This window comes from Heloderma suspectum, chromosome 1, assembly GCF_057233095.1.
Source record: "Heloderma suspectum isolate Gila_16-S chromosome 1, 16-S_ref, whole genome shotgun sequence".
Taxonomy (NCBI): domain Eukaryota; kingdom Metazoa; phylum Chordata; class Lepidosauria; order Squamata; family Helodermatidae; genus Heloderma; species Heloderma suspectum.
This window is the reverse complement of record NC_139458.1, coordinates 185,874,359-185,895,366: the sequence shown is the minus strand read 5'-3', so window position 1 is coordinate 185,895,366 and position 21,008 is coordinate 185,874,359. Positions and strand designations below refer to the sequence as shown.

General features: G+C 42.3%; 1 protein-coding gene across 5 annotated transcripts in view; it reads right to left on the bottom strand.

Annotated features, from left to right (window-relative positions):
• The window catches only part of UBR3 (ubiquitin protein ligase E3 component n-recognin 3), a 128,863-nt gene extending 110,817 nt beyond the window's left edge, over positions 1-18,046 (bottom strand). For 4 of the 5 annotated variants that reach the window (XM_084812492.1, XM_084812511.1, XM_084812520.1 and 1 more), the window contains exons 1-6: positions 17,384-18,046; positions 10,049-10,188; positions 7,350-7,508; positions 5,409-5,552; positions 4,585-4,634; positions 311-377 (exon numbers count right to left, since the gene is read on the bottom strand). In XM_084812492.1, coding sequence (XP_084668618.1) covers positions 311-377; positions 4,585-4,634; positions 5,409-5,552; positions 7,350-7,508; positions 10,049-10,188; positions 17,384-17,838 — 1,015 coding nt within the window. In that variant the 5' untranslated portion in view covers positions 17,839-18,046. The remainder of the gene's footprint in view (positions 1-310; positions 378-4,584; positions 4,635-5,408; positions 5,553-7,349; positions 7,509-10,048; positions 10,189-17,383) is intronic. The other variant, XM_084812502.1, reaches the window with a different exon arrangement.
• Between the last annotated feature and the right edge of the window lie 2,962 nt (positions 18,047-21,008).

The window sequence follows — 21,008 nt, the reverse complement described above, 5'->3', positions numbered from 1 at the left end:
CTATAAATTCTTACACTTTTCAGGTCTTATGGCCCTTTTTCATGTATGAATGTTAAAAATTCAGGAAACTATTTGATGTTTGCTCAAGCCTCATCTTACATGTTAGAAATTTACTGCCTACCTAAAGGACACAAACACAATTAATAGAAGACAATGGAGGTAGCAGAGATTTTTTGGTGAACGTGTTTCACATTAGCATATATCGCAATCTTTTTTGTCATATTGCTTGCTCCAGCCAACAGTGTTCAAAACTATCAGGCTTGGTTACCTCAAGATACAAACACAAAGTACCCAACCATTTGCCATGTACCTTTGGTGCTGCTGCTTAGTTTCACCCTCTTGCGCTTTCCCACACCTTGGCTACCATCCTGATCCTCCTGAGATAACGGAAGAGTTTGAAAGTAGATAAATATAAAACATCTTATGCTCTGTAATTATGCTTTTGAAAGAAAAATAAGATGTAAACAGAGTGCTCTGGAAACATTTGATAACCGCAGCACCATATTCCAAAAATACTTTAAAACAACACTGACATTATTAACAACATATTCTTTATCAGAAAAGTCCTCATAGTCCTGCTTAAATTTTGCTTTTGCAGTTATTAATAAGCGTTATGCATATACACATCACTTAAACTATGTGGACAAGTATGCATCAACAACAATTATATAGTCAGGGCCAGAAATATTGGAACAAGGATAACTGTTTTGGCAGTTGGCCTCTGTACACCACCACATTGAAGTTGAAAGGAAACACACCCAGATGGGAGCGAAGTCAGGACTTTCAGCTGTAATTCAAGGGGGTTGACAAAAGTGGGGCACTAACCATTCAGGAAGGACAGCCAGTGGCATACACACACACACCCATCATTGGTGGCTCATAAGTAATGGAACAAACCAAAGTCATTTCAAACTTAAGGATCGCCTTTAATACCTGGATGAAAATCCTTTCCAGTCAATGACTGCCTGAAGTCTGGAACCTGTGGACATGACCAAATGCTGAGTTTCTTCCCTCGAGGTGCTTTGCCAGGCCTTTACTACAGCTGCCCTCAGCTGCTGCTTGTTTGTGGGTCTTTGTAAGTGAAAAGCATGCTCTATTGGGTTGAGATCAGGTGACTGACTTGGCCATTGAAGAACATCCCACTTCTTTGCCTTGAGAAACTCTTGGGTAGCTTTTGCTGTATGTTTTGGGTCATTATCCATCTGCAGTATGAAGTGGCGTCCTATCAGTTTGGCAGCATTCAGCTGAATCTGAGCAGAAAGTATAGCCCTATACACTTCAGAATTCATCCTGCTGCTTTGATCAGCAGTCAGGTCATCAAGAAACACCAGTGACCCGGTTCCACTGGCAGCCATACATGCCCATGTCATAACACTGCCTCCACCATATTTGACAGATGTTGTGGTATGCTTTGGATCATGAGCTGTTCCTTTCCTTCTCCATACTTTTCTCTTCCCATCATTCTGGTACGAGTTAATCTTGGTTTCATCAGTCCAAAGAACCTTATTCCAGAACTGGACAGGCTTTTTTAGGTGTTTGCTGGCAAAGGCTAATCTGGCCTTTCAGTTCTTGAGCGTTACCATTGGTTTGCACCTTGTTGTGAAGCCTCTGTTTTTACATTCATAAAGCTGTCTCTTGACTGTAGATGTTGACAATGACATGCCTACCTCTGCAAGAGCATTCTTGACCTGGCTAGATGTTGTGAAACGGTTCCTCTTCACCATGAGCAGAATTCTGCGGTCATCCACTTTAGTTGTCTTCCGTGGTCTGCCAGGCCTTTTGCTGCTGCTGAGCTTGCCAGGTAATTCCTTCTTTTCCAGGATGTTCCAAACTGTTGTATTGGCCACTCCCACTGATTTTGCTATCTCTCTGATGGGTTTATTTTGTTTCCTCAGCCTAATGATGGCCTTCTTCAATCACACGGACACCTCTTTGGACCTCATGTTGGGAGTTCCAGTGAACAGCTACCAAATGCAAATGTAACACTCAGAACCACCTCCAGGCCTTTTATCTGCGTGATTGGTCATGGGGTACCCAGGGAACAGGCCACCCCTGGCCATGCAGCTGCTTGTCAGCCATTTGTTCCATTACTTATGAGCCACCAATGATGGGGGGGGGGGTGTATGCCACTGGCTGTACTTCCTGAATGGTTAGTGCCCCACTTTTGTCAAACCCCTTGAATTACAGCTGAAAGTCCTGACTTCGCTCCCATCTGGGTGTGTTTCCTTTCAATTTCAATGTGGTGGTGTACAGAGGCCAACTGCCAAAACAGTTATCCTTGTTCCAATATTTCTGGCCCTGACTGTATATGCAAGTGGATCTGACTTAATGGTCTGGTCTGCACATAACACTAAGCCATGGTGTGGTTTGTTGAGATCTGGCTTGTTGTTATATCCAAACCCATCCCAGAAAACAACACATGGTTTGTTAATCAGCTGAACCACACATAGAAGCCATGGTTTGTTGTTGGCTTATGAAGCTTGGCTTGTTTAAACCATGGCTTGTTGTAAAGTCTGAACCCAAAGCCGTAGCTTATTCCTGGCTTGTTTGCACTGCTGTCTGCCCTGAAACAGAGGTGCCTAGCAAGAGCAGCCTGAAAATGAAACTGCTCTGAAGGCTGGCAAAATAGGCAGGAGAGAATCAAACCAGAAATAAAGGAAATAAGCAGCCATATGTTTTTTGGTTTAATAAGCTTGTCTATAATATGTATTTTATATCAATTTAAGATAGATACACACACAAATGGGTTAGTATGCTATTTAGTGATCTGTGTCCAGTAAAATGAAAGGCAAAATGAAATAATCTAGTCAACAGAAAGTATAAGGCACTTAAAGGTTCATTTCCTGTACCTCTCCCCAATGTACTCAAGTTCCTTTTTAAAAAATCTTCCAACTGTACATCTTGCACTGAAATGATCTTGCATTCTCTCCTTCCGAACACCATAAAACCAGGGTGCCTCTACCCCACACCTCACCTCCATCCAGAAAGATCATTGTATAATCTTTCTCACAATAAACTGTAAAGCACAAAGTGTCTGAGCATCATTCAGAATTTGTCTGAATGTAGAGAATTAATTTCACCCTCACTTAATTTTTTTAACTTTCTTTTTTCCTTTTAAGTGAAAGTATAGCAGCAGTACTTCGAAAAATATTGAATTTCTAAATACCACTGCTGAGAGCATAGCAGACTCTGCCATTCAGATGACAGCAAACATCTAATTGTTGTGGGCATAAACAAATAACTATTTCCCCTCTACATCTGTTTAAGTACAGTTTGGCAGGAACCAGAAATCCTTTGCAGATGTTATAAACGCATAAAGTTTCTGTAATCTCAACTGAAATCTAGTCTGAAGTAGCCAGCAGGACATTACTTTTCTAAACTCAATTAAAATCTGAAAGTTGAACCATTCAAATCTGAATGGTTTTAAACAATGGTTTTCAAACAGGGTTACTTCCTTTTAACCAGCTCTACTCTGGCAACTTTTACAACAACTGAGATGAAGAAATTTAGCTGGTAAAGCCTGTCCTAGCACTAATCACAACACCAGGGAAAGTTTCATTGGCTAAATTTCTGCATGTCAGACTACTGTTAAAGGATGGGAAAAAAGAGAACTACATGACAAAACTTACTGATATAATTAAGGGAAGGAAGGCAACAAAATTATCCATTTATTGAGAGACGGAGCCTTTAGTATGTACTGGAACAATAAGGCTCAAAATGCGATAAAACCTTATTCTTTACTGGGGATAATTTGATTCTTGATGTTTTATTGGTAAATTATCCACTTTAGTAGGATCCTGAGGTAGTAATATAATGTAGAAATGGTTTGTAGAGTTATTTTGTAAGATTGTAAATCCTTATGTTACTTTTTCTTTTCTTGTAACATTCAAGATTTTATTAAAAGAAAAAGAATAATATTTATGTATTTTACCACTATTATTTTAAAAAACTTTTAAAATGTAGTAATCTCCATCCATTTATATATTATAAGGGAAAAAGAGCTTTTGTGTTGTTTTCTGTCTTAAAATGCACATATATAGTTTACACACAGAGAGAATTAAATGGCAATCCTACGCTCATTTACCTGGAAGTATGCCCCCACTGAACTCAGTGGGACTTACTTCTGAGTAAACAAGCTCAGAATTGCCCTGTTACAAGTAAATATTCCTTTCCTATGAACTTTCTACAAGGGAACCTATCAGAGAAAAAACTCATTATTGCCCTTAATAGCTCAGCTACACAAGAGAGCTAGGAAGACATATACAGCCTTTTTAGCATAACACTAGTTAGAACCTGTTCATCACAAGTGAAATTGACATGGTAATGAGCTAGCATATTTCCAGAAGTTGCTATCTACACTGTGATTCCCAGTGTTGCTAAAATTAGTTCAAGGAAAGCAGTATTAGCAACAACTCTCCTAGTGGAAGAAAGCTGCAAATATAGGAGAGAGAGAAATTTTCAACATAATGGATATAGCCTTGAAACAACCAATCCACTTGTTAGCAAAGACACGCAAGATAAGGCTCAAGGTAATTTATTTCACACAAGATTATATATTTTATTTTACTCCTAAAGGAATCTCACCTCATCTGAAGAGTCACCTTGCCCTGAAGTTGGTGGAGCACCTGCAAGACCTTGTGAAGTTAAAAATTTAAATATCCTTTATAATTCACACATAGCTGGACAAATGAATAAATTCCAGACTTGTATTTTAAAAACAAAATCCACATATAAGTCTGGGTTAAACATTCAAGCAAGGCCTGCATTAGACCTAACAGTATGTGAAAGTAAAGTCTAGCAGGAAAATGCAAAACCCTTAAAGAAGTGCTACTTCTGGCTTGGTACTGTGGGCAGGATCCAATTGGACATGAGTGCTAACATAAATTACGTGGTGCTAGCATAAGGGATCTCTAGTGCAAGGCCAGTAGCATTAGCCAGCCCGACAGGATTCCCTGGAAAACCCACTGATACAGCTAACCCTATTGGCATTGCACTAGAAGTCCTTTATGCTAGTGCAACATAATTTACATTAGTGCTAATGCCCAGTTGGATACTGCCCAGTGCCTAGAACAATGCACAAATGCATGCCGTTTTTGAAATCCTATTTGAGTCACAGTTACTATGTGGTCATGCAAAATGCTATATTTGCTAATAAACAGATGTAAAGAGACATAACACTTCCACAGCAATTTAGTTCTACTATGTAAGAATGCAGATACTCTCAAATTTTGGAAACTGAATAAGGGTTCTGATATACTTTTTGTTCCTAGTACTTACGCATTTTCAACTACATTTTATAAGCCACTTCAGAAGTGGCTACATTTTAACATGCCATGTAAATTAATACTGGGAAATGCCTCAAGTCTTAATTTTAAGAACATTCATATATAATTCTTCTTAGAACAAACCTTGAATTCCTGAAGTGCTGGTTCCAGCTGCTTGTTCCTGCACTCCACATGCAAGCTTATCTTCAGGAAATGTCAGCCCAGAACCTTTCAGAGCTACAAGGTATTTTTCATGACTTTTCTTCGCACATGCATTTTCTCCACCACCTTAAATATATTTCAAAGAGAAACATTCATTCTAGGAAACAGTGCTTACAGTATGATACAGTGACTAGCAGACTACACAATAAATGGCCCATGTTATAAAGAAATTAAGAGCATTTCCACACAACTAATACACCATTACTCATTTGATGCATAGGATCCATTTACCTTCCTTCAGGTAGTGCTTTCCACCTGTGAATATCATATTTTTCCAGGAAAATGTAATTCCTCTGTAGGTAGCACACCTGCAACTACTGTGAGCAGAGTGTGTAATTGTGGTCACATGCCACAGACACGTCTTAGACTGTGACGATATCATGACTAACAATAAGTCATACCATAACTCTCTCCCATGCCTACCCTATTTTGTGTCTTTTTAGCTGTTTTTTAATTCTCAAAGGCTGAGCATTCCCACATGGTACCACTCAGGAGCAGGAATGCTAATCTAGCCCTTGAAACCAAGAGAAGCAAAGCTAGGTCTTCACTTGCACCAAATGCCCTGCCATTTTGTGACTCTTAGGGTGTAATCCTATTTGATCTGCCCTGGGTACTCGTAAGATTACGAACTCGGAGGCTTACGAGTATCCAGTGCAGAGTGGGAGGTGCATCGTGTCTCCTGCTCTCCATTTTAGCTGGATGGGCATTTTCTCCCGTCTAGCACAGGCTTCGGGGAGGGGAGGAGGCTGGTGTCAGCTCATATCCCATGTCCCCAATCTCCTCCCCTCCTTGCTCACTGGCATGCCCCCTTCCACCCCTCTAAGAGCTTCCTTTTGCGAGCTCATACAGGCAGCCAGTGTGATTTTCTCCACACCAGCTGTGAAAGGGGCAGGAGAACGGGTAGAGAGCTCGGACTCCTGGGTCTGAGGTTGGAGTGCTGTCTCCAGCCTCAGATCCAGAGATCCAAAATATCCTATGTCCCCCAGACGCTGTCTAGGGGCCATAGGATTGCTTCCTTAATTATTTTACTTGGTTTTTTGAAAGCTGCATGCTCACTCATCCACTCCTGTCCCTTGGAATTATTCCACCAAGTCTAGAATGTAGTTGGGGAACTTTCAGACAATCCAGAAAGGCTTTATATAATTATAAACTATAGAAAGGAATGGGATATGAAGATCTAACCAAGTGAACAAAATACTGAAGTTCTAATGTAGGGATAAACTCTAAGGGTGAAACGTTTTGATATGTCTTTATTAAGATTTGAACTGCCACATTCTTCAGCTATTACTTATGCAAAAATATCAAGGTTTTTTTTTCATGATGTGCTCACCTGGGTGAGAAAAAGTTACATGCAGAAAAATAGATGAGATGCAATTATATCTGTCACTCCATCCTCTACTAACTACATGCTCAATTCCACAGGTACAGCATTATGCCTCTTGGCCCTTTAAAGCTGAGACTGGCTGCTGCTTTGATGGTTTCAGCAGGAGAACGGACAGTGTAGTGCCATACAGGATTCTAAGACTGCAGTAGTGAGGGAAAGCATGCTCTGGTCCCATCAGGCAGAGGACTAAGGACTTCTGGATTGTCTGTGCACGTGTATATTACAATCTATTAAAAGCAACCTTGAGTCAAAAAGTGGGATATAAATTGTCTTAAATAAGTAAATAATTTCTGTAAAAATTATACTACTTCAATGCTTTTCTTCCAGTTCCATTAAGCCTAAAGAGAGAGAAAATGTGCAGCCCACAGCACTTCTGCTCCTCCTGCAACAGCAAGCAGGCAGGCAAGACTGATTTTAAAAGCACAGAACACATGGTTAATACTGAAAACCCCTCCAGACAAAATAAAATACCAACTCACCAGAGCTAAGATCTTTGTAGAATTGCTGATTTGTCAAAACCTGAGTAAGGACTGAACGCATTGCTCCTCCCATTTTTGTCAGATCTTCCAAGAATGAAATGTGGGGTTCCAATATCTGAAGGACTTTTTGAAGGTCTTTTTCTGATGGTAGATCAAGAACTAAGGGGGAAACAGTTTGCATAAGATTAGTCAAACTGTTCTAATTACTTGGTATCTTCTCACTTCACCAACCACATTATTCCATTACTATAACTAAAAATTTAGACTGTACACCTGATTATAATACCTCTGTGTATGTGACAAAGACTGGTCACATCTCTTCAGGTGGTCTTGGCTGACATGGATCAGTTCCAACCTGGTTTCAAATAGAAACGGCTTTGGTCACCCTGGTGGCACAGTGCATGATCCTGTTCAGCTGGACCTTTTGGAGGCCTTTGATACCATTAACCATGGTATCCTTTTGGGTCACTTAATTACAATGGCTCCAGTGCTCTCTGGAGAGGTGAACCCAGAATTGGGTGCTGTGGGACTCCTTTTCCAACCCATGGCCTTTGGGATACTTCAGGGTCCCATCTTGTCCTCCATGCTTTTCAACATCTACATTAAGCCATTTGGAGAAATCATCCAGGAGTTTGGACTAAAGTGTCATCAATATGCAGATGACATGCAGCTCTACCTCATTTCCACCTAATAGTCCCAGGAGGCTGTGGAAAACTTGAAGAGGTCAAGTTCAAGTCTTCCACGGCCTCCCGGCATGTCTGGAGGCACTTTTGGGATGCATGAGGGCAAACAAGCTGACATGTAATCCGGATAAGTTGGAGGTACTGTGGGTAGGGAAATCTGGTGATCTGGATGAATATGTATGACTGGTGTTGAATGGGGTTGTACTCCCCCTGAGGAGGCTTGGCGCAAAGCTTTGAGAGTTCTACTGGACTCTATGGAGGTGTCACTGGCCAGGAGCACCTTTTATCAGCTTGGTTGATTTGTCAGCTATGCCCCTATCTGGAGGGAGCAGACCTTTCCACAGTCATCCATGCCCCAATTACATCCAGATTAGACTACCATCTGGAGCTGCCTCTGAAGATGGTTCAGAAGCATCAATTGGTGCAGAAAGCAGGTGCCCAGTTGCTCGTGTGGGCCAAATATCTGAACATGTAACACTGATTCTGTACCAGATGCACTGGCTGCCAGTGTGCTTCCGGGCCCAATTCAAGCACTGGTTGTTACCTTTACGGTCTGAAACAATTTGGATTTAGATGAAGGACCTCCTGCACCTATATGAGCCTGCCCAACCCTTAAGATCAGCCATGGAAGCCCTGTTGTCGAGCTCGCCGATAAGGTCCATCAGGCTAGTGGGCACAAGAGACAGAGCCTCATTGTGGAACTCCCTTCCACAGGAAATGTATTTGGCCCTCTCATTGACTGATTTAAAACAGGCTCCAAATTTCTGTACCAGTATATTCACCATTGTTAATATTAAGCGATACTTAATATTAAAAGATCATTGTAATTACCGGAAAGGTAAATGTATGTTATTTATTATCACTAACTGTTTAAATCACTTATTTTTCCATGGTAAATGTCACACCATTTGTATTTCTCAAGTTTACTAACTGCCTATCATCTATTTTGGCTCTGTGTTTGCAGTACTGTCATATCTACATTTTTGCTACACAGAGTTTTTCTGCAATTAATTGTATTGTTACCACACCTGGCTGTGTTTTTCAGATACATTGATCCACAATCTATTTGAGACCTTGTACTTCTACCTGTTACAGCTAGTCCTGTTTGGTGTCATGTATTTACTTTTTATATATATTCTTATCTCAAGTTTCCTTGTTATATTGAGGATCAGTTGATTTGTTTAAAGCCCACAAGCAGGACATGAATGCAATAGCACCTTCCTGCTCATGTTCCTCAGCAACTGTTATATGGAAGCCGCTGATACTGGGGGTAACAATATAGCCATCATGACTGGTAACCACCAATAGCCTTATCCTCCATGAATTTGACTAATGCCCTTTTAAAGCTATTCAAGTTGGTGGCCATCACTACATCTTGCGGTAGCAAATTCCATAGTTCAACTATGTGCTGTGTGAAGAAACACTTCCTTTTATCTGTCCTGAATCTTCTACCATTCAGGTTCTAGTATTATGGGAGAAGGAGCCATTTTTCTCCCTAACCACCTTCTCCACACCATACATAATTTTATACACATCTACCATATCCCTCTGGCTCATCTTTTTTTCTAAGCTAAAAATCCCCAAATACTATGTTTCACTTCAGCAAGGAGGCACTGAACAGTTACCACAAACTATTCTCTTATCCTTTTCAGTGTTTCTAGCCAAACAGGCACCAAGTACCAACTCACCCCCATCTCCCAACCCACTCTGTATATCAATCTTCTTTACTTTAGGACTTCAGCTTTTTCTCCCATTTTGTAAAATGCATGAAGTTGCTTATTGGGGGGCGGGGGGCTCTAGAGAATCCTGCTACATCAACTTCACTGAAAACATTAACTATGCTCACATCATATTTAATTGAAATAGCACTCAGTTGCAATTCACCAAATTGCTTGAAATTGTACTTAGCTTGAAAACTAAATGGCCTATCACCCCTCTTAAGTAAACAAAACAAAAGTTACTATCAGTGTTAGGAACCCGTCCTGTGAGACTATCCAAGAATATTATTAAGCATACCTGGCTCATTATAACCTTCCCTTAAGTACTGAATAAGAGAGAAGATGAATTGTGGAAGAACTAGCTCTGACATTATCAGCAGATCTTTTGGAACAGATGGAACTTCTGAGCTTGATTTTATTCGGTGCCTTTTGCAAAACCTGTAAACAAATTAATTCAAAATTAAACATTTCCAGACACCTAATAATACAGAACAGAAAGGTACTACTTCATCTGTATTCCCTACAGTTGTGTATGTAAACATATACCTAAACATTCAAAATGGGTTTAGCATATTTCATATTTATTCTCAGCAAGCCATAAAGGTGATTTTACCTCCCAACTAGATTTTCCTCCTTATCTAAATCTTACAGAAAATTTTATTTATTCATTCATTATTCCATTTATGAGTTGCCCCACAGCTAAAGCTCTCAGGACAACATACATAATAAAGATAAACACAATAAAATAATAAAAACAATAATATCACTTATAAACAAATGAAGTTGAAAGCAGCATTAACAATATTTTAAAAGCAGAAGATAAATATCAAGGCAGCTAAAAAATCTAAAAATACATAAACATGAAGGGGGCAATTTTAAAATGCAGCTTTAAAACAAATTCAGGATTTGTTCAATCAGAAGCAGTATATAAATATTGCTAATCATCACAATATCATTAGGAGTAAAATGAGTAACAAGCTAAAAATTAAAAGGCCTGAGAGAACAGAAAGGTCTTCTGGCACCGGAAAATCAGTAAAGTCAGTACAAGGTGGCCCTCTCCAGGGAGAGCATTCCAAAACTACTGAGAGTGACAATATCCTTACAGTACAAAACCTGTTCACGCCATCTTACTGTATGCAGAAAACTATTCTTATCCATTGTTCCCCTGAACAGATCAAGGATGTCACAAAGAACCCAACTCTCATTAAAGGGGCATGGGAGTGCCCTTTTAGTTAAGGTGAGTTGAAAAAAGAACGTTCTGCCATGATAAGCCCCAAAATTCTACTGCTTATAGAAATCACAAATATTGAGCTAATAACTTGAAACTTGGCATCCATAATTCACCTTTATGAGGTCTGCAATTGTGCAAAATATCAAATTGATCTGATACTAATTGCCACAGATACAGCAAGTTAAAAAGTGCTGAAAATTGACACATTTGTACTTTTTACTCCAAGCTGCAGGTTGCATATCATATATTTCAGATTCCGAGTAAAACTACTGATGTACATTATTTAGCCTTGACGAAAAGGTGTACCTTTTATTAGTTTGATGAAACTCTGAGCAACGGATTAAAAATTACCAATGTTTTCTACTCCATGAAAGCTTATGCTGGCAAAGAAAAAAAGCTATGCTGGAATCCTGTACAGGCTTACTCAGAAGTAAGTTATTCGCAACATACAGAGACATATCTATTCATTTGTACACATCTACTCAGTTAATGACTTGTTAGTATTTTGTACTTTGTGTTTTTGTCAGAATGTCATAATAATAAATTTCCTTCTTAAAAACCAGGGAAATTCAATCATCAAAAAAACCTTCCAGTTTAAGACCAGACTTAAGGCTATCTCATGTTGGTTCAAGCTCCACAAAGCCAGAAAATTGGAAGCTAAGGCTCATGCCTTAACAGACATGCCCTGTGATCAGTAATGATGTTGTGCACTGTCAGAAATCATGCTTGCTTTATGAATGATTGCACTTTTCGTATGCTTGAAAAAGTTATTAGATACGATTTTCCTCTGCTTTTGTCTTTATACCCAGCACATAGTGCAGAACTATCCCATACATTTTAGAAAAGCAGGGAACACAGACCAAAGAAAAGCTCTAATCACAAACATTTGTAATGGCTGATTGATATACCTGCCACAGAAACATCTGTAATGGCTGTTCTAGTGCCAACAGAACAAACGACAGTTGGATCTTCCAGCACTTGTTAGAATGCTTTTATTTAGAATACAATGAAACACCCCAATAAAGGTACATTTCCAGTTGTAAATACTACAACAGAAGTAGAGCTGCAGCTTCAGGACAAGTGAAAGAGAAAGCGAGATGTATGGCGATTACGTAGTGTTTTTATCAACCGTCAAAATGCAGGGCTGGTTCTTCCAAAACAACAGGTGCACCACAAGTTCAACATAAAATGAAATCAAACAATCTGCAGATAATTTAGAGTCTTAGTAAGAGAAGTGTGTTGCCTTGACCCTACTAAAACAACAACAGAAGGGCTATTCCTAAAGCAGCAAAGCATAGGAACACAACAAGAAAAGCCACAGGTATTCTCAATGATTTCTTGAGGGAATAGGTGCCCTACACATTTCTAGGATGCTTTTCAGGGGGCAGAGTCTATGAGCCAGTTTACATGTCACAGAGATGGGCACCATGCACGAGCCACTTCCACTTTCTGTAAACAACCTCTGACTGGAGGTTGTGAGAGTGACATGCAGGACCATCGGGTTCTTTAGGAGCTAAACAACCCAGCAGTTAGCCCAATAACAAACCATGGGTTAACCACTGGGTTGTTTAGCCCCTAAAACAACCCAGCAGTCTGAATTAACACATCACACACACCACCTCTGGGGCTGATCAGAGGTTGTTTACAAAGGGGCTCGTGCACAGCCCCTCAAATCGTGGGTTAAATAACCCACTATTTGCTACTGTGATCACAAACTGTGTCTATATAAAATCTCCCATAAGACATAACTGAAGAAACACTTCACTTCAAGGTCTGCTGCAAAATACATCCTTAGTTACGACACTGAAGAAGTTATGTCGATTTCGCCCTGGATGAAGAGTTCTGCTCAAGGTGCATCCAGCACATACTCCATGAATAAAACATTGAGAGAACCTATGGTTTTTGTTCTCCTGATAGGGACACATTCCTGAAGGTTTACTGTCAAAGCAAATTTCACAACTACATAATTGATTTCTGATAAACTTTCCCTTATATAGGTTATTTAAAAACTCATTTTACATATCATAGCAGATGTAGTTTCCTTACAGCCAATGAAGATGAAGTTGGCATTTTAAAGAGCACCCTCCACATAAATATGAATGAAGCAGGGTGGATACCAAGTATTTCTTTTTAATGGGATTTTTAAAAAAATATATAAATATAAGATTTATCTTAAATACCAACTATACTAATATTAAATAGTCTGGATATAAGCAAGCTAGACCTACAGTTAATCTCTAAATAAAAGTATTAGTGCCTCCACAATGTAACTCACTACACTGAATTAGTCTTTTCTATGTAAAAGAACCAAATTGGTCATTTCTCAAATTTGAGGGTTGGGGGACCCTCTGGAGCAGATTTGGTGGGAGCACAGGGGGCTGAAGTGGGGAGGTGAGAGGGAGAAAGTCTTGTTACTTGAGCAGACCTCCGCTCCTGTGATGTTGGCTTCTGCAAGTTCTGTCCAAGGATTTGGGGGTGGGGGGTATGGAGCCATATGAGCTCCTCCCTGCACTCTGAAATGGGAGAATCCAGAAACAGATTTACCAATTAATCTGCTGTTTGTGAGAATTATGCCTGAGTTCTTTCAGGTATCACATTCAGATAGTACACAATCCATGAAAGATCCCTACTGACATTTGTCACATTTCCTTCCACAATGTGATAGTGGACTTGCCAAAATAGACTGCTACTTCTAGTCCAGAAGTACACATAACACATTTGCAGATTGCCACCACAGTACCACTAAATTAGAAGAATGTTCTCCCCACCTATCTCATTGTCAGAGTAAATATTACATATAGTAGAAGGGAAAGGTACCTTGCCAAATTTATGTTATGTCAGTAATGCCAAAACGGAAAAGGAAAAAAGAAAAAAGTTGTTTTCTCATGATAATTTAGCAAACAAACCAAGAAACATTGTTTTAGAAAACTATGACAACTAGATTATGTTCCATTTTCCTCTTCACTTTATAAGGCAGAGCTGCATTTTAATTATAGGTTTGCCTAGTGAGATGAGACAGCATTCATGCATGAAAATAAAAATGACTAGGTTCCACAGTTGTCTTTGCCTTCTCTCTCCAGCATTCACACTAACAATGGGCGGTGTCCATCACAGTGAGCAGACAATATTTGAGAACTGTTTACATACTGGCATATCTTCAGCGTTCTCATATCAATCCATACTAAGATGTGGGCAGGAGATAGGATGACTCCAGCTATCACATGCTTTCACTATGACAGCAAATTACTCCTTCCATATTCTGGCAGCACTTGACCATTCTGTCCTGCCAAAACAGTACGACTGTGGAGCTGAAATTAAGTCCCCACAGTTTTACATCTGCCCATTATGCCAACAACAGCAGGCATCCTTGCTTCTAATGCTTCTACAAAATCTGAGTACATGATACACCTTCCAAAAGGTAATACTATACTCTGCATTCTCTCCTACATTAATATCCTTCTGCATCCTTTCTTCACAGCCAGCCCCACTCTCAAGCCCATCTCCTAGTCCCCAACACTACCCCTTTAACCGCTTTCTCTATTCCTTTACCCAATTTAATTTTCTCTATCCCTTCCTTAATAAAGGCCCTCTAACCTAACCGACTGTCAGTCTCTCAGGGCCACTTCGAAAGTTCCTGCACGCCATATGTTTTATTGTCTGAAGTTACAAATGTTTTTCTTCCACCACAAGTATAACTTCAAACACACTTCAAATGCTATGACATGCACACATTTTCCTGTTCTCTCCATAGAAGAAAAAGGGGAATGTTTGAAAGGGCACTCGCTTACATGATCTGTTCAGGTATTACTTTGCCCTGGGATTCTACCTGGAGTGAAATCAGGAGCAGGCCTTCAACTTATATACTCTTTCTCGCATTCCTCCCACTCTTCCCTCACTACAGGTGGAAGGGAACTAAAATCTAGGGAATGTGGGATTTCCCCAGCCGTGAGAAATACGAATAGGGCAGTAAGCCAGATCCTATGTGGCCTCAGCAGCAGTGTGGCTCCTTACATACCACTATAGTAACATAAGAGGTCATGTGGAAAGGGTTACCAACATTTTTACTTCAAGGAGATGGGGCATCACTGGCATGGGAAGTAAATGTGTTGTCAACTCCTGCCATGTGACCCTGGGTTCCTACACTGCTAGAGCTTCATGAGAAGAAGCCACACTGCAGAGGCTCCCACTGCAATGAAATAGGAACACACCCCAAGATGACTCCTCACGGCCAGGGATCTCCCAGTTTACTAGTTACCTTCTACCTGCACTGAGGAGAAAAAGGGAGAGCACGCACAAGCCTTCTCCCAATCTTACCCTGGGTCGAATTCTGGACAAAGGAACATCTGACGAGGCTCACAGCATCCTATGCATTAACACCCACCACCCACATACATACCAGTTCTTTCTACCTGGGTGACTATTCTTCATTCATACAGTGTGTGTGCGTGTGTGCGTCTAAGGCCAAGGAAGATAATTATATATTATATAAGCACAAAAGGAAACCAAATTCTTTTAATGTACATTAACATACACATTAGGCTACATCCAAAGCTACACAAATGGACTTCTGCTCATGCAGCAGGACTTCCCCTTCCTCCTTCCACCAGCAATATCAATCTTATGCCTATCTGATCTACAAGACTCACCCCAGCACATGCACATTAACATAGCACTGATTATTGGGCAGATTTGAAATGTAATAAATAAAAATAATACATGTAATAAAATAAATACATTAATAAAACTACAAACCATAATCTGGGACACTGTTATTGTATTAACTGTATGAGTTGGGGGCAAAAACTGAAGATTAGTTACTTATTATCACATTTCCATACATAAAAAGAGAGTGATTATTCTAATGTAGGTTGTCTGTAAAAACACAAAACCATGAGTTTGTTGCCATTCTAGATTAATTAATATAGAGAAAGTGTGTGATCATGGGCATGCACTCATCTGTCTTTTCCCATATGTATATTTCTCTCATACAAGGAGATGAAGGGTACAATCCTCTGCATGTTTAAGACAGAAAAAAATCCTACAATCCCCAGCATGCCCCAGCCAGCATGGCTGCCTGGAGAGACACTGGGAGTTGTAGGAAACTTTTCTGTCTAAGCGTGCACAGGATTGCACCCTTAAGCTACAAATAGGAGGTCCTCAGTTCAGATCTTCCTCTGGCATGAATTCACTAGGTGGCCTTCAGCAATGTACTCTCTCAGCTTTAGTCCCCCTATCTGCAATATGGGGGATAATAATACTGACATAGCTTACAGAGTTGTTGCAAGGGCTGTGGCTGAATAATGCATGTGAAACATTTTTAGTATTTAAAAGTACTATTAATATGCACCACTTTCTACTTTTTGGCACTGGTTGTCTATCATCCTCACAGCTTTCACAGGATCATGCATGAAGAATATATTTACAAAACTACTAAGCATACTAGCAGTTACCCTTTAACCCAGAGATACAGAACCTCAGGCCTGGGGGATCAAATCTGGAGATTTGCAGATCTCCAGGAATCAGCAAGGGATTCAAACTCCCTGTAGTTGAACAACAAAAAACCTTACCCACCCGCTCCTAAATCAAGCTGCTGACATCAAGAAAGCTTGGGCAAATTCAGAACTAGATGCATATGCAAAATGACTTGTGTTTGAGCTCCTGTTCTGGTACTGAAAACAAATTTCTGGGCTGAGCATCCATCTTCCTGAGCCACTATTTAGCACCTGTCTGAGATCTGTGGACCCCAGGGTTCCAGCAAAAACAAATCCCACAAAAATTCTAAAATGTGCCCACATCTCTTTTGCTATAGCACCATCGGTGTGCATGGTGCTTTAGAGAGTACAAGAGAGATCCCACAAAGTTCAAGGAGGTTACTTATGAACAAACATGTATAGCATTGTAAGGCACATCTATAAACGGCTGCAAAATTATTTTGTCTGTATTGCCTAAGATAAGGGGCCATGAATGCAGAACCAGGGCCAGGCAGCTATTCCAGATGAACAAACATGATGCATTAGCTCAGGACAGCCTTCCCCAACCTGGTGCCTTCCAAATATTTTGGTCTCCTGATCAATGGCTATGCTGGCTGGGGCTGTTGGGAGCTGAATTCCAAAACACAGGGAGGACACCAGGTTTGGGAAGGCTGGCTCGGACTTTTTGACAGGACCACACATCCCTACCTACCTGTTCCCCCAGATCACAGTCACACACTATGGTTTTTACACTGTAATAACACGTAGGCACGCCTAGTCAGAAAACAGTGAGAGAGAAAGAAAGAGGCAGATCCGCGCGTTCTTTTGAGCAGACCTCCTCCCAGGGTCCTCCCCTGGCTACCCGTCGGGCAGGCCGCCACCGCCACCGCCACTGCCCCTGCCCCACACTCCCACGCACACGGTCACTCACCCAGCCTCCCGCATGACGTTGCCGTCGCCGCAGTCACAGGCGCCCCCCGCCTGGCTGCGGAACATGTTGTAGTCGTGTCCGGCGTGGTCGCCTTGGTGAAAGCACTCGGCGCAGAGGCTCATGCAAGGCGAGATGCCGCAAGTCCGGCAGCGGTAGGCCACGAAGTTGGCCGTCCACACCAGGCCGCAGAGCGTGGCCGGGTCGTAGGCCCTGACCGCCTGCACGAAGCCGTCCCACGGCTCGCCGCCCGCCAGCAGGCAGCGGCACCACGCCAGCGCCTCGGACATCGCCTCGCCGCCGCTGCCCGCCGCCGGGCACAACACCCGCGCCAGGAGCGCCTGCAGCTCCCCGGCAGCCTCGCTGTCCTCGGCAGCGCTGAGGCTGAGGGCCGCTTTCAGGCGTGCCGCCGTGGCCCGCTTCTCCTGGGCGCTCGCTCCGGACCCGGGCCCCGCCATGACGACAACCTGCGACTCCCTCAGCAGCAGCGGCCGCTACGGGCGGCGGAGTCCGCCGGCTCTTGCTGGGCTCCCTTCCTCGATTGCTTGCCCGCCTGCCTCGCGTCTCTCTCTTTCCCCTCCCTTCCCCTCGCAGCGGCGCCTCTCGCGATAGCCGGGAAAGCCGGCACCCTGCCCGTCTCAGGCCGCCTACTCCTCTCGGTCCTCCACCTTCTGCCACAGCGCTTGGCTGGCTCCTGCCTGCCTGCTTCTCCCCGCCCTGACATTAGCCCGCCCCCGCTGTCTTCTCCGTTCCTCTCCCCCTCCTGGGGCTTTCGTCTCGGAGCAACCTCTCACTAGTGTGCAAAGACACCACCACTACTCCTGCGTGCACTGCTACTACACCTACACACACGCGCACGGGAGAAGATAACGCATTCATATATACCCATACTAGACCCTCCAAAGCAGCCTTCCCAACAGGGTGCCCTCCAGATGTTTTGGACTTCAACTTCCATCAGCCCCAGCCAGTACAGCCAATGGTCAGGAATAGTGGGACCTGCAGTCCAAAAGGTGGGCTCCGGCTCGGAGACGGCTGCTCTAAGGGGCCTGAAGCGGTGTGCTTTAAACGGCATCTCTTCTAAAGCGACCCTATAATGGCGCGGTTCCAACCATGTTTACTCAGGAGTAAAATGCTCTTGAGTTCGACTTCACTCCCCTGAGCAAGTGTGCCTAAGATCGCGCAGAAATACATAGCGCAGGCTTTTCGAGCTGCGCGTTTTTCGTAAGGCTGCCCATTGCCAACGTTTTGACAGATTCTTCTGTTCTCGTGTACCCACGAGCTGAGATTACTTTAAAGGGGGATTGGACAAAACAAAAAAAAGTAATCGTAATGGCTCTGTGGAACTTCCATGTTCAGAGAGACAGTTAAATTATGCTACTGAATACCGCCTGAGGGTAAAGAGCAGGGAAGGCTACGTATTGCCTTCATGCCGTCCTTGTGGGCGTCTCAGAGGCATCTAGTTGGCCACTGTGGAAAGGACCTTTGGGTCTGTCTGATCCAGGCAGGGCTCTTACTGTGTTCCCTTAACAGCAGCCTAAGAAACGTTTTGGCAGGAGATTTTCCTGGCATGAAGCTTTCCCCGACGCTTACTCCGTACCAGAAAAAGTACCGCTTAATATCTACTGAAAGTACAGCAGCCCAGCCATTCTTAAGCAAAGGCAATAGGGACAAAACAAAACAAATCCGATGAAGCTACCTGTAGTAATGAATCTGGAGATGAAAGATCTTTATTTTTTGCTGAACTATGCTTGATAAAGAACAAGGAGTTTGGAAGTTTTCAGTGATAAATTGAGCCTGTTATTTCACTTAACCCCCCCCCCCACCACCTCATTTGGGGGGCGGATTATTACAAAGATAAGAAGCTACTTTAGGCCAGGACAGATCATTCGTCTCTTAGGTCAGAATTGTCTGACTCTCCACCCCCTGATTGGCAGCAGCTGTTGGATTGCGGTCAAGAGTCTTTCCCAGCCTTATCTGGAGATGCCAGGGATTTAATCTGAGACATGTAAAGTATGTGATCTAGCCACTCGTTACTGCAGCTACTAATATTCAAAATAAATTATTTAGGATGCAATCATTTGCCTGTTTCCGCTGGAAAAAAAAGAAAAAAAGGAGTTTCCTACAACTCCCAGAATTTCCCAGCCAGCATATTGGGAGTTGTAGTCCAACGCACATGGTGGTGGTGTGTGTGCCCAGGTGGGGGAATCCTGGGCTATACAGTCCAGTATAGTAGTAATAAAATAGGAAATGAAGAGAGCGGAAATGTAAAATACACCAGGGAAAGGAGTACGACAAGGCTGCATATTGTCACCCTGCTTATTTAACTTATATGCAGAGTACATCATGAGAAATGCCGGGTTGGATGAATCAGAGGTCGGAATTAAGATTGCTGGGAGAATTATCAACAACCTCCGATATGCAGACGATACCACCCTAATGGCAGAAAGCGAAGAGGATCTAAAGAGCCTCTTGTTGAGGGTGAAAGAGGAGAGTGCAAAAGCTGGTTTGAAACTCAACATTAAAAAAACTAAGATCATGGCATCTGGCCCCATCACTTCCTGGCATATAGAAGGGGAAGAAATGGAAGCAGTGACAGATTTTACTTTCTTGGGCTCCAAGATCACCGCAGACGGTGACTGTAGCCATGAAATTAAAAGATGCTTGCTCCTTGGGAGGAAAGCTATGGCCAACCTAGACAGCATAGTAAGAAGCAGAGACATCACCTTGCCGACAAAGGTCCGTCTAATCAAAGCTATGGTTTTCCCAGTAGTAATGTATGGCTGTGACAGCTGGACTATAAGGAAGGCTGAGCGCTGAAGAATTGATGCTTTCGAACTGTGGTGCTGGAGAAGACTCTTACGAGTGCCCTGGACTGCAAGGAGGTCAAATCAGTCCATCCTAAAGGAAATCAACCCTGAGTGCTCATTGGAAGGACAGATAATGAAGCTGAAGCTCCAATATTTTGGCCACCTAATGCGAAGAGAAAACTCCCTGGAAAAGACCCTGATGCTGGGAAAGACTGAAGGCAAAAGGAGAAGGGGACGGCAGAGGATGAGATGGCTAGATAGCATCACGGATGCAATGGATATGAACTTGAGCACGCTCCGGGAGAGAGCGCAGGACAGGAAGGCCTGGCGTGCTATGGTCCATGGGGTCACGAAGAGTCGGACACGACTGAACGACTGAACAACAACAACAGGGGTGAAAATGAATTGAATACATAAAGATTTGCTGAAGCAGCAACATGAATAATAGCAATTGCCAAGGAACTAAAACCATGAAGTATCCACCTAAACCGAAGAATCTGAGATTTTTAAACCTGTTGAGGCAGCAATGTTATACTCACCTAGGAGTAAGTCCCATTGAATTTAATGGGACTTACTTCTGAATAGACATGTATGCGTCCACTTACTCCCTAATAATTGTTTTTTCTGAAGGATTACAGCCTTAGTAACAGTGTAATTCACACTCGCGTTAAACCAGATTTCTCGGACTCCAATCCAAGCTGTTTCTCCCCCGATAGATGCATCCAAATTGACAGTTACTATCTTTGTTGGTTTTCTTCCATTTCTCCTGTTTCCAGAAGAGGGGGCAAGCACAGGCGGACTCCTGAGCTGGGTTTGCTGCA